The sequence below is a fragment of the Taeniopygia guttata genome, chromosome 4, assembly GCF_048771995.1.
Source record: "Taeniopygia guttata chromosome 4, bTaeGut7.mat, whole genome shotgun sequence".
Taxonomy (NCBI): domain Eukaryota; kingdom Metazoa; phylum Chordata; class Aves; order Passeriformes; family Estrildidae; genus Taeniopygia; species Taeniopygia guttata.
In genome coordinates, this window is record NC_133028.1 from 22,798,889 (window position 1) to 22,812,580 (window position 13,692).

Here is a 13,692-nt window from a genome sequence, read left to right on the forward strand (position 1 = left end):
ATGTAAAAGCGGCACAAAAGGCTGTGATCCTTTTTATGTCATCTTCTCTACATTTTCAGATGTCTCTAAAGTAGAAGGATTTCTGCAAAGGAAAGGACAGAACAACTTTTATTTGGAGAAAGTAACTATAGCATTATTTACAGTTGATAGATATTTCATGTTAAGTCAGTCTTTAAAACTCTACGGTATAACATAGTAAAATCACTTAACTGAGAAAAAGACTTTAGGTTTTACAGTGGGTGTGGCAGATGTGGTACTACCTGAAATTGACTGCATAAAAATTATTACATCCATTTGAGTATAGTAAGCCCTGAAAGACTTAGTATTCCATGACACCTGAATGCTGGAATAGTAAATATGTTGCATTACATTCCTGTAATGCTAGGAGATGAGACTGTCAATTATATCATCAGTGTGTACATTAAATAGATTAATTTCAAGATAGTATAAAGCATTAAAGATTACAAGCCCAAGGAAATTATAAGAGCAAAATAGCATTAGGTACATGTAAAGAAAAGGAAATCACTAAGGATTAGGTTTGAAAGAGGAGAATTGTATGTTGTAATGGTTTTGTCATTTGTCAGAATTCAGATTTAAAAGCATAAGGATTTTTTTAAGTATACTATGTTCAGCTTAAGGGACTTCAAGCTGGTGTGGCAGTTGGAATGAGACACTATGTGCTAATTAAAATCTCTGTCATTTGGGATGTTTCTCCCTTGCATTTTAATGTAGAGCACTGCACTGTGAAAGCTCAGCAGTAATTATCAAGCTAAAAAATAACTTACTGAGAAAAGTCTTCCAGAATTACAAACAATTAGGGAAGAATGGCATGTTTGAATGGTTAGTGACATAGCAAGAAAGCTGTGAATGTAAGCATCTAGGAACATAATATTTGGGTGCCACAAATGTACCTCTGACATTTTACCAGCATCTGTCCTTTGTTCATTGGTATACACTGCTAGAGTACCTTAATACTGTGACTCAGTACTGGAAGATACATACATTTCTGAAACCTAAGCCTGGAAATGCACTTGCACACTGTTCCTTTGTAGCTGGACCGTCAGGACAAACTGTTCTCCACCTATTGTAACAAACTCTTTGTATTTATTTGCAATCTTATGAAAACAAGAAACTGTTTTCTCTTGATTGAAAATTGAAGTTTGTTTGTAAGAAATTGGATGCCTGTTTCACAACTTTCCTCTGGCATTCATGTGTCATAATCACTTTGCTCAAATCTAAAATGTCCCATCTTCCCCACTCACCTTGCTCCTGTTTCTTAAGCAGCGGAAACGGATTTGTGTAGTGGTGTGAACATCTGTCTGTGCTATTGCCACAATGATATTAAGAATCTAAATAACTGTTCAAATCAGAAATACTCAACTTTCACGGTCTGTGGGATTCTTACTTGGTTTTCAGTGTGTTTCAACTGAAATGGTAATTCAGAGATGTTGTTTATGATCAAAATCTAATGAAACTGTGTAAATGTTACAACTTTCCAGACTTACAGTGTGTAATAATTTAATGTGATTACTTTTGAGGCTTTATTGACTTCCCTGAGCATACTGTTTTCCCTTACTAAATTATTAAAGTATATTATTCTAAATACGCTTTGAGATTGAGATAAATGCTAAGAACCTGAAATGTTAGAAATTCCAACTCTGGGACTGTGATGCCTTCAACAGGGATCTTTCACAGGGGCAAAGAGTAACGTTACAGGACCATTGTGACTACAGAAAGTTTTCCTGCTGCCAACAGTCAGGTTGTAGTGAGAGGAAGCCAAGGAAGTATTTTGATCACACATTCCATAATTCAATAACCTTTCTATTATTGTAGTAGTAATTAACTATGTAAATGGTTCAGTTTAATGAAAAATGTAATGTTAAAACTGGTGCAAAGAGATCTCGTGTATAGAATTCCTTTCCTGTTCCGCATGTTTAAAATGTAGGTCACTGCTCCTGCATGAGGAGTCCCCGGGCTGCCGGCCCCGCCCCGCACCGGGAGAGAGGTGCTGGTGCCGGCAGTGAGGGAGAATGGCACATCCTGTTCTGGCCTTGGTTTTTGTGGGTTTTCCCCAGGCAAAATGAATTGCATTAAATGGGCATGGTGAAATGTGTAGGTCAAGGTACTTTCCAAAAACTTCAGAAAGCATTGTTAATAGGAAAGCCCACATTTCAAACCTTATTTAAATATATACAGAACAGTATTTTAATAACTATAACCTGCAGCAGTTTATGTTTCTTGGACTTATAATCTGTGCATGAACTCATATCTTCTATGATAGTTCAGCCACACGGGTAAATACAGGCACGGGAGATGGTTAAGGATTTTTTGAATTTTCAATTTTAGGGCAGCAGCAATGACTCTAAGAACAGTGTTGTTATCGCTGCAAGCATTGTTGGCAGCTGCGGAACCAGATGATCCACAAGATGCAGTAGTGGCAAACCAGGTAAGATACTCAGTTAACTGTGATTTTGTATCACTTCTATATCATCTTTGCTGACTCAGGTTAGGTCCCAAGGCTTACAGGAGATAAAATGTCTTAAACAATTTATTGTAAAATGGCATATACTAAATATGAGCTGATACAGTGTTTTGTGCTCTTTTTGAATTCCAGAGTGAGTGTTACTCTGCAGTGTCAGGAGGTTTTGTCCTTTATTTATATCAGAAATGTCAAGAGGTAGCAGCATAGTTAAATGAATTCCAATGTAACTGGCCTTTCAAAACCTAAAACTTCCAGTATAAGAAAAGCAATATGCTATCAGTTTTAAATGAGTTCTAACTTGGTGGTGTTAATTGGATTTAGCTCCTTTCCTGGGTTAATATGAATGTTGTTCATTGGGCATTGTATTTGTTTAATGTCAAAATTTTATGATTTAATTGCTATCAGTAAAATTTTATAATCAACAAGGTTTGTTGCCTTTCAGACATTAGTGATAACTTTTAATACAAAGAAAAATGTCAGTTGGATCTTGGGCCCATACCAGGACTGACATTATTTTGTTTAAAGTGTTGCTGAAGAATAGAAACAGTCATTCCTCTGACAATTCTCAACAAAGTCTCAAGTATGTGTGTGTTTTCCTTTTTACTCTGGGGAGACAGAAGGGCAGCCTGGCTTCCCCACTGACTGGCAGTAAGGGTATATTTCAGATACAGAAGAACAAAGCAAGCTGATGCTGGAAGAACTTTCTGTCTCACCTGTATCTTCTGTAAGTCAGAGCCCTCCAGGATAGGGTGGCAAGGTGTGCACTACTTCCCTTTAAAACTCAGTGTAGAATGATAGATAAGCATTTTTTTCAAACCTGTCAGGATTCAGGGGATATATGGATATTAGAGGTAGCCCATTGCATTGCTGAGTGCGTGAGAGCTGTTTGCTACCACTGTACTCAGTAAGTACAGAAGGTTTGCTTGTGGGATTCTGCACTAAGGCTGCTCTGAATAAATGTCCCTGAACAGTTCTGTCAGGCTGAATTGCTCTGCCCAGGAGAAGTGTTGTAAAGGCCAGAAAGGCCACTAGGCACGTCCCTGCACTGGGTTTTTTTCCAGATGTAAACCTTTGCTGTCACGCTCCCCCTTCATTAAAAAAACACTATGCATTCTTTTTTACCAAGAACAAAAATAGTGTTTCCTGTTCTGGCTCTGATGGTAGAATTTTGTGTGGGAATCTTAACAGTAGAAGTACTTGAGCTGGTACAAGTTTTCTTCTCAGGTAAAGAACTCCATGAAACTTTGTAGATTGCAAAGAGCAGTGTTCCAGGCTGCTCCTTAGGTGTGTGCACTGGGACTTGTGTAGGTGTGTCCAGCGGGACTGTGGCATGGCTCATGTTGGGAGGATTCAGTTTATCCTGTTTCCTGCAAATACCTGCATGAAAACTATGCTGGGGTTTGGCCTTGAGTTACAGGCATGTGTATGGAAGTAGAAAGTTATTATAATGGTTTTGAGAGAGATGTTGGTAAACAACTGCTTTTTTTCACGTGTTTATTTGATGTTGGGGGTCTTTTTTACTTTGTTTGGGGTTCATTGCATTTTACAAGACAAATTCACAAGAAATTAATTATTCCCCACACTTGTGCCATTTATTAAACTGTGTGTTGTCCAGGTAAATGGCAAAAGCTCTTGAGAGAATCCCAGGGAGAATTCCTGTTTGAGTAAGAGCAGTATTTTCAGACGCCAGCTGTCTGGTGTAGTAGTTGCTCTGGTTGCTGGGTTTTTTTCAGTACAGCAACATGAACTGCCTCAGATTCCTGATAGTGAAACATCAGTGAAAGTTGCCTTTAGGCTTCTCTAAATTCAGTGAGAAACTGGATTATTTACAGATACCTAAGTAAAGTAATTCTATTAATAGAACACTGAAAGCTAGTTCTGAGTAAAATGCAATTATGACTTAATTTTTTGCACTTCAGCTAGTTGCTTTCCAGGCTTGGCAGTGTTCTCAAGAATATTTTTTTAAAAACTAACTGGGAGAAGATCTTTTAAGAGCAGAGGAAAATAGTACTTCAGGATGCTGCTGGTGTTTAACTTAATCCTTCTTTTTTAATCATTACACCAAAAGACATTTGTTACAGACCACTGTATTTATAACAGTGGTTTATTTCCAACAGTAGATTGCCTCCCATGTTTGTTTTAATGCCATAAATGCCATCAGATAGTAAATATACATATGATGACGTGGATCAGAATTATAGGGAGGTGGGCAAGGCACACAAAGCAGTGTAGTTGGTGTGGGTTGTTGTAGGAGAGGCAAAATGAAATGTACAGCATTTTATTGTGCTTTATAGATCTAATTAGTATTTTCATATAATAATGAAATGTCTAAGAATGATAATCAGCCATGTTTCTGCCCTTAAAATGTACCTAAATATTTGAAAAATGTATTTCTAATATCTTGTCTTATTAAAGTGATGAACTAAAGGAAGAGGGTTTTTTTAAGACAAACTTGATACTGCATACAAAAGTTGTTAAAATGGGAAAATCATTTAACTTTTCTGAGTACAGTTTATGACAAATGACCCACTTTCTTGGCAGCTGAATTCTTGGCACAAGCTAAAAATTCTCTGCAATATGGTCCAGTCTGCTGTTGTTTATTGGAAAACTGGTTAGTGGTGAGATTGGTACAAAATAATATATACTGGCATGATTTTTTTTCCCCCCCCCCCAGGTAAATAATAGCTTTCATCAAGAGTTGCAGCTCCCTAGCTTTTTGTACTCGCTCACTCATTTTTCAACCCTTCTTCTGTCACCTGTGTGATTAGGATCCTCATTCTCAGGAAAAAGCCTAGTAGTGGAATATTGGCCCGGATTGAAAAACTGCAGGCCTACTTGCAGTGTGTAAACCGTAGATATTTTTAAGTGGCTTTAGAGTAGTACATAGTACCATGTTCAGGAGATGTTAACATAGGGATAATTTGTACTCTGACACACTGAATATAAAATTTCAGCAGCTGTACTAAATATAGCTACTTTACTTTGATCTGTGCAATTGAGAGCAGTACCTGGTTGCACACATCAAATACCAATAGTGCATTATTTCACTTGAAGGCAAACTCACTATATCAAATGCTTGCATTGGTTTGCTCTTTGTGTAATCCTCACCTCTAATTTACTTCAAGAATAGCAGCATGATCAGTATGAAACATTGTGGTAGATACCATAGGAAGAATGATGGGTTGCAGTCTGCCATATTGTCTTGCTGTTTGGTTGGATTACTGAGTTGATTAACTTTCTGCTTTTCCCCCTCTCTCTTTTGTGTAGTACAAACAAAATCCAGAAATGTTTAAGCAGACAGCTCGGCTTTGGGCACATGTGTATGCTGGAGCACCAGTTTCTAGTCCAGAATACACCAAAAAAATAGAAAACCTTTGTGCTATGGGCTTTGATAGGGTAAGTATAAATAACTTAGGTAATTTCAGTAAGGGCAGGGCAAGTTTATATGTATAAGTACAGGGAGTCATCAGTATCATCAGAATCTACTAAAGTAGATTCTCTACTTTCATGACATTGGATGGATCTAATTATTCTATTTTGCTAATTATTTTTAAGAATTTAAATTCTATTAGTAATTAGTTGGCATTTAAGAAATGGTAAACTAATGTGTTTTGATTTTCTGTGAACTTTTCATTTCACTTCCTGGAGCTTCAGGTTCACACACTGAAAATATTATTGCTTTTGTTTTCTCATTGCAGAATGCAGTAATAGTGGCCTTGTCTTCAAAATCATGGGATGTAGAGACTGCAACAGAATTACTCCTGAGTAACTGAGCCATATAGAGAGAGCTGCTTCTGTAGTCCAGCTTGCCCCTTCTGGAGGAGCATCACCATCTGTTATTCCTAGGATTCTCTATAGATTCTCTTTCAAAACTGGCACTCTTGCCTGATGATGCTATCTAGGCACTATTGGAGACTGAAAACAAAAGCGCTCTGTAAATAAAGCTAATTAAACGTCTGTGTAAATTTAAAAAGGGGAAATACTTTAATTTTTTTTCTTACTAAATATTGTAAAAATTCTTTGAGCTCAGCTAAGATAATGGGGGAAAACAATGCCTACTTTAGTGTTTAGCAGTGTGACAAAGACTAGCAGGAGCTTGCTTCAGGATTTTGATTTAGTAATTCAGAAAGCAACATTTTGAGTGTTAGTCATCAAAATTGTTGGTGCCACTCATCACAGTTATCTTACTGTTTTTAACATGGATCCTATGTGCCTGTGGATTGACCTATATTTGCATGCTTGTACTTAATAGACATATTAGGTAGGGTCGCTGAAGAGAGCACCATTGAAATACTCAATTGCTTTTGTAACTTTTCTCCTGACAGACTTTCAAGACTTACCCAAAGTTCCAAATGGTGACCTATTCAGAACCATTTTCTTTCTAGCCTATTAATTGGGAAACCTGATTCTCCTCTCCCTTACATCATACTGTTGATTATGTTTCATCATCTGTAGGTATTATGTGTGCCATTGCAGTAGTCTAGGCTCCCCTTTAAAAATATATATTTTGAATTATCAGTAGTGATTTTCATCCATTGTATTTTCTACACAATCATGTAAGGAGTATGCCTCAATACAGCACAAAAAGATGGAGCTGGTATAATTTCTTTTTTTTTTTTTTTTGTCTTAAATAGCTGTAAAGTGTTCTTCAGTACACTCTGGATAATATGAATTCACAGGGTTTGAAGGAGAGCACAGCTGATTCTCCAGTGTACTGAGAATGAAAAAAAAAATATTTTTGAGTACTTGATATGATGCAATCAGCTGGTTTTTGCAGCAGTTTTCTAGCTTTATTTTGGGCTTCAGTTTAAGGATTGCTTACCAGGTACTTTAAAATTCATCCTTGCTTGATTTTTCTCTGGTTAACACATGGAGGCTGCGTTGGTGTTTTTACTGTACATACTTCAAATGCACATAGAAGTAGAAGTGTGTTCTCAATTCAGCTTTTTTTTTTTTGATTGATGTTTCTGATAAACGAGAACTGAAATCTTACCTTGGCTTGTACATACAGTCAGTCTTTTTATTTGTATTAAAATGACATTTCATCCTGAGTGCAAAAGCTTGAAAATTATTAGTCTTGCAACTTCAAACACTAGCACATCTATTTAAAGAGAGCTGTAATGTCTTTGTGAATATGATGCTAACTTTTGAGAGTGTATCTGACAAGGAAGTTCAGAGAAATCCTGGGACTAGAAAGGGGGATTGTGGATAATGGAGTACTGTATCAGTTGTCTTTTCTATGACTCTTTTGTTTTGTTCTGGTTTGTTGTTTTGTTTGGTTTTTTTTCTCCTAGGCTGTGGATTAATGGGGTGGGGAAATCTATGCCTGTTTGGGGTTTTTCAAGAGCTGTGAAGTACAAATTGAAATGGTTTTGCACTTCATGGTCTGTTTATAACTCATACTAGATGAAATCAGGAACATTATTGTATCTGTTAAATACCTGGAGCATAGCAGTAGGGGAACAAAACCGGAAAACAGAGCTGTCAAGACCTGGCTAGTTCTGGGATGTTCCCTGTACTGCTCTGTCTGATGTGTCCAAACTTAAAACGGGGCACAGACAGTAAGTACTTTGAACTCATATCAGTGCAATACTACATGCATTTACTTAGTCTTTATACTTACTGCTTTTTAAGGTGTAGTCAGTGATCAGTTTTCTTGGATTTTCTTGAGTTAGTGTAAAACATTTGCAATGATGCCAAAGGAAATGAGTTGTTTTGACTTTCCTTATATTTATTTATTTTTTTTTTAACAAGAAGTTGCTACTGTTCAGCTGGTTTGCTAAGTGAAAACCAGGGACAGTAGGAAACTGGCAAAATGCTACTTGTGTTAATCTCAAGTTGCTGTCTTTTCTGTTATACAGGCTAAGAACTTCTTGATTACATCAACACCTTTTTTTTTTTACCCTGGTGGTAAATAGGAATTGCTGACTACTTTCCCTTGTTCTTCGCTGCTATTTATCAAAAGAAAGAACTTGGAAATCATTGTCGGGGACATAAAACTTCTCAGTAACGGGCTTCTGAACGTGTCTTTCGATAAGACCAGTCTCCTAAGAACAGCAGGCTTCTCCAACAGTATGTAAAGTGATAAAGGAAGCCAGGAAAAGGGGGAGAGGGAGAAAAGAAGTTCTTAGGTGAGCACAGTCACCTCTGAAAGAACGCCCTGTTAAGTTTTACTTCTCTCATGAAGTTACCTCATTTTCTTCTCTACTGCAAAACACTTGTTTTCCCCTTCCCCCTTATGTCTAAATGTTGGATTCTGGATTTTGCCCTCCATCCATGTGCTCGGTAGCTTAATGCTAGCTCAGGTGCTGGCAGGAAGCTTCTCAAGAAGTGAGCTGGGAAGGAAACATGACCCAGCATTAAGGAGACACCTTTGGTCTGAAGTCCCTCTGAATTTTGACATGTTACTCCTTTATAAGGAATGTTTTTGTATTATTGGTAATTATCAGAGTTGAATATAGGGATAATGTTGTACATGGTTAGTTTAACTGCAGCTGGGGCTGAGCCCTAGGAATTTTGCTGTTAGTGTTCAGCTTATCATTGTGAGACATTGTACATACACATGGCAGTTCTGTTTTCTGTATCACTGAACATCGCTATATTCAGGGCCCTGTGCATTCACAGACGGGGAGTTGCCGTGCAGCCCACTCCAGCTGTGGACTCAGGCTGCACACTGACCACTCCTTGCAACAAGAACATGAAACATGGGTACAGTGGCTAAGTACAAATAAATCATGCATTGTCTTCCTCTATTGTGCCAGAAGATGGCTTGAAACAGTTATTTTGAAGTCTAAATGGCCCCAGTTTTCTAAACAAGGTATTGGTAATAATACTCACAAATTACCAGAGCATCCATTGGATTTCACTGCTGAACATTTTAACATGAATCCAGCAAAGTGGTTTATCCTATTTTACCCAATTCCTCCAAGAGCAAAGTACAGCTTTTTTCAGAGGTAGAGAAATGCCCTCTCGTATTGCCAAAAACCTCCATTTTCCCATGAGTACCAAAAGCCCTGACTGTATTCCACCCCCTTGCCAAATTCACAGCTTCCTCAGTGTGACAAATTGGTGCATTTTGGAGACAAAAAACCTTAGGAACATATCCTGGAAAGATGCATCATGTAGTGCATTCTGCATACTCCAGACTTCTTTTTTACTATTTTTTTTAAAGCTTGCAACAGAGTACATGGGGCCTTGACTATAATTGGTTCGGTAGTATTTATGAGCAATTGGGTACTACTGGTGTATGAATATGTCTTAGTTTTTTTTCTAATTATCACTGTATTCAACTGTTTTCCGTGTAAATTAGTATTGGAACACTGACATAAGGAATATAGAAACTTTTGTTGTTGTTGTCTGAAAGGAGGAATTAAATAGCCAGAAAGAATCTTACCTTGTTAACACCAAATCTGCATTAGATGGTGTGGGTAACTGAAACATTTAAACTATGCAAATTTAAGCCTAACAGCTGTGACTCAGACTAGGCACTTCAGAGCTTGTGTCATTTGGGAAGGGAGAAGGGGAGTGAGGGGAAATCAAAACACAGATTCAAGTGAGTTCTTGTTTACTGCATTGGTCATGTGCTGTGTAGGGAAGTTCTGTTTTTAGTGCAGGGGAAGTCAACTCTGCATGTCCCTTGTTCCCTTCTGAAACTCCACCAAAAGCTGGCTTAGACATGGAGGCTTGCCTGAAGTGGGAAACGTTATTTAGCAAATAAATTTGTTTTACTTAAATGCTGATGAGCAGAGACAATGAGATGAGGTGTCCTCCCCTGCTCTGTTTTGTTGATGGAGCTGATGAGTGGGGACACTGATTTGTGCTTAGTTTTGTATGGTTTTGATGAGCAGCAGGCTCAACAAGAGATAGAAAAAGTGCATTTCCTCAGCATCTGTTGCATCATGGAAATAAAGCATGAAAGTCAAGATGCTTGAAAGTCAAGCCTCTTCTGGGAAGACTAAATAGATGTTTTCAGTGTTACCATCCTCGTTTTCCAGGCACAGCTTTCTCCTAGGGCTAGGCAAAGGGGCAATCACTTCTTTCTTGCTAGTTTTCTAATCTGTTCCAAACCTATCTGTGAATGATGTAGGTAGCTCTTCCTGCTTGTGGTGTTTGTGTCATCAGCTGATTCATCAACAGACTCACAAGACCAACTGTCGTCAACGCATTTGGCTTCTGGCTTGGTTATTCCAGCTGCAGTGCCCTGTTGGCAGCAACCTGACTTTGGATTTGTTCTCACTGGACAAACCCTTGTGAATCATTTGCCCTGTACTGTGCTGTGCTGTTCAATCTGTGCTGTTACCTGCTTTGTAGGCATCAAACTGGCTCTGGGATCGCTCGTGGTGCTGAGCCCTTCATTGATAACCTAAGTTCAGATCACAGCTCGACAGATGAGGAAATGTACTGTGACAATGCTGTGCTTGTCTGGTGTGCAATCTGCAGCTGCTGCTGCTGCTCTGGTGCAGTGCCTGAAGAAGGCTGCCATCATAGGAATGCTGATGCCAACTGCTGGAGAGCCCTGCTTTTCACTTACCTTTTCCATCCTAAATTCTGACTTTTCTAGTAAATAAATATTTACGTGTAAGTACTGCGGGAGGTTGGTTCTTGAGCACCAGACTTCCTATGGAGGCGGAACGGGGGTGGGGAGGCTGGAATGCAGCATCAGTGTTTTTTGTCTTGAAAATAAAAGCTACAGAAACACTTTTGTAAACAAATGATTTTTAAAATAAACACACATTTTAAAAGATGTTGATTTTTCACTGGAAATGCTTAACAATAAATGCATGTTTCCCTGAAAACAGTTTTCATTTTATTTCTGGCAATTCAGATTGTTTTAAGATTACAGGGTCTACTGCCTCCATGTCAGTAACGAGAGAAAGGAATCATCATTTTCGTGGTGCACATTAAAAGTTTTTGAAGAAAATTGTATAAATAGAAGTTGTGTAATGGAAGGGTGTGTTATTTCAACCAGGACTTGCCTCATGTGATGGCCTGACCATCCTGCACCAACTCGTCTCCTTTCAAAGGATGCATCTTAAGAAACAAAACCGGCAACACAGAGGAAAAGTTCTCTGGATTTCCCTGCACCACTTATTTTCATGTCATCTTTGTACATTCTAAACTGTACCTCAAACTGCAGTTGGTTCACGCACAGGGAGGCGACAGCCTGGTGGCTAATGGCACTGCCGTGCTGCTCAGCTCTAGAAGAACATAGGAGAGATGATGACTATGGATTTACTGCCAGTACAAACTTCACTTTTTTGGCATTTGTCAACATTTGTTAAATGGAGTAAAGCAGTTTAAAGACAGTAGCTGCACAGCTGGAGCAACAAGCAGTTTGCTGTGGAATGGTTGTAATACTGTGTTTCAGATCTGCATCCCATCTTCAGGTGCGTGTTTGTCCCTGGGCAAGTTTTGCAGGTTTCTGGGCAGGCTCTGCCAGCTGGGATAGTGCTGCACTGGATTATGGTGTAAGATGTTGTTTGGGTTTTTTGTTTAATTTTACTGTCATCAGGAGCTGTGTCATATTGTGGTACCTCATTCTTTAAGAGGGCTGAGGGAGGGGGAGTGCTCCCTAGTCCCTCTCCTGCAGGTCTTAGCCTGACATTAATTCAGAGTAAAAAAAAAAAAAAAAAAAAGCCCAATTTCCCCAGTTCATGTAGTTAGACATTGACATGAGTAACTGAGAGCTGCTTTATACTGAAATATTTGTGAAGTTGTCCAACAGCCTTGTCATTTCTTCCAGCACCCCAAAACTGGAAGTGAGTTCACAGCTGAAATGGACTGATGGTGCTTGCTAGCTTGACTTGTCCTGTACTTAGTTTTCTGTTTCAGTGGCTGTAATACTGACACATTTGGCTCTCAGACGGGTAACTGATACCTCCAATACAGCAAATCCAGGATTTTAAATTGTTTTTAAGGTCAAGTCTGGATCTGGAGCACCCGTGTCTGGTATAATGTCAAATAAATTACATTGCTTCACTTAGTGGCTGCTTTGTGTTGAAATACATTAATTCTTTAGGTGGGTTTATGACAGCCTGGTATAAAATAAAGGGTAATAATCTGGGCTGGTGAGGAAAATATGGGGGGAAGCGGTAGGTGGGAGAGAATCTGTTTTGTGGTGGTGATACCTGAGCCACCAGACCCCTTTAGCACCCCAAGTCCTCCATGTACAGCTGCCTTTGCTTGCAAATGGTGCAGGGCACAGGCTTGTGGCCTCCTGCTCCTGTTGTGGGTGGGGAGAGGGACAGTGCCATGGGCTCTTCCCTTTGTCTTTCCCAAAAGCTCTTCTCATAACTGGCAGTTCAAAAGCACCATGATGGTGAATAGTTAAAGTTGCTGCTGACCCTGAGAAGTTTGGGAAGTTCCCTGCAGCTGAGCCACATGACTGTATCAGAGGCTATCCCCATTTTTATAGTCCTGCCTGCTGCTGAGGTGCAGGGGTGGGTAGGAGGGCGCCTGTTTTGGAGGAATACTTTGCTGGTTATACCCTCCTAAAATAGGAGCCAGTTATGCACCAAGATAGATTTTAGTTCAAAAGCAGAACTGGTTGGTCCCATTTCACACTGCTGTCATAACGAAGAGTGGGCACTGGAAATCCTGTCAGAGCCACAGATTTAGATTTCCATCAACACAAGGCTGGAGAACAAACACCAAACACTAAGTGGGTCCCAGGTGTTTCTGGAAGTGATAGCCATCACATCTTCACCTTGCTGCAAGAAACTGTTGGGTGTGAAGTGGTTTATCTTTGTAGAAAGTGGCTTAAAGGATCCAAAGCTGTCAGTGCAAATGGAATGAAAACACCTCATAATTTTTTTTTTTTTTTTTCTGTTAAAGAGGCAAGAAATGAATCCTGTGTATGAACAATTTGCTGGGATGGGGGCTTGCTCACTTTGCTTGGCATATGTGTTGCCCACTATAGTTTATTCCACATGCCAGTCCTTTAATGGTCTGAACCACATCAAAAATACTGGGATAAAGTGTCTCCAGGCCATGCTTATCAGGAGAGAGAACTATTTGGAAGAAAACATGTATGAACAAAAGTAATTACTAGATGTTCACTGAGTCAGACAATGCTGAGGTGGAGGGAATAAAGAAAAAAAGCACCAAACATGTATTAAAAAACAAAGAGGGAAAATAATTCTTTGTAAGGTTTGTGTGCCATTCTTTTCACCTGTGAACGGTTCTCATCTATGAGAATTCAGGAAGGGGAA

At 39.1% G+C, this 13,692-nt stretch overlaps 1 protein-coding gene across 2 annotated transcripts in view; it reads left to right on the forward strand.

Annotated features, from left to right (window-relative positions):
- The window catches only part of UBE2K (ubiquitin conjugating enzyme E2 K), a 43,433-nt gene extending 30,973 nt beyond the window's left edge, over nucleotides 1-12,460 (forward strand). For both annotated transcript variants that reach the window (XM_030270950.4, XM_030270951.4), the window contains exons 5-7: nucleotides 2,347-2,446; nucleotides 5,750-5,878; nucleotides 6,181-12,460. In XM_030270950.4, the coding sequence (XP_030126810.1) occupies nucleotides 2,347-2,446; nucleotides 5,750-5,878; nucleotides 6,181-6,255 (304 nt within the window). In that variant the 3' untranslated portion in view covers nucleotides 6,256-12,460. The remainder of the gene's footprint in view (nucleotides 1-2,346; nucleotides 2,447-5,749; nucleotides 5,879-6,180) is intronic.
- The last annotated feature ends 1,232 nt before the right edge of the window (nucleotides 12,461-13,692 follow it).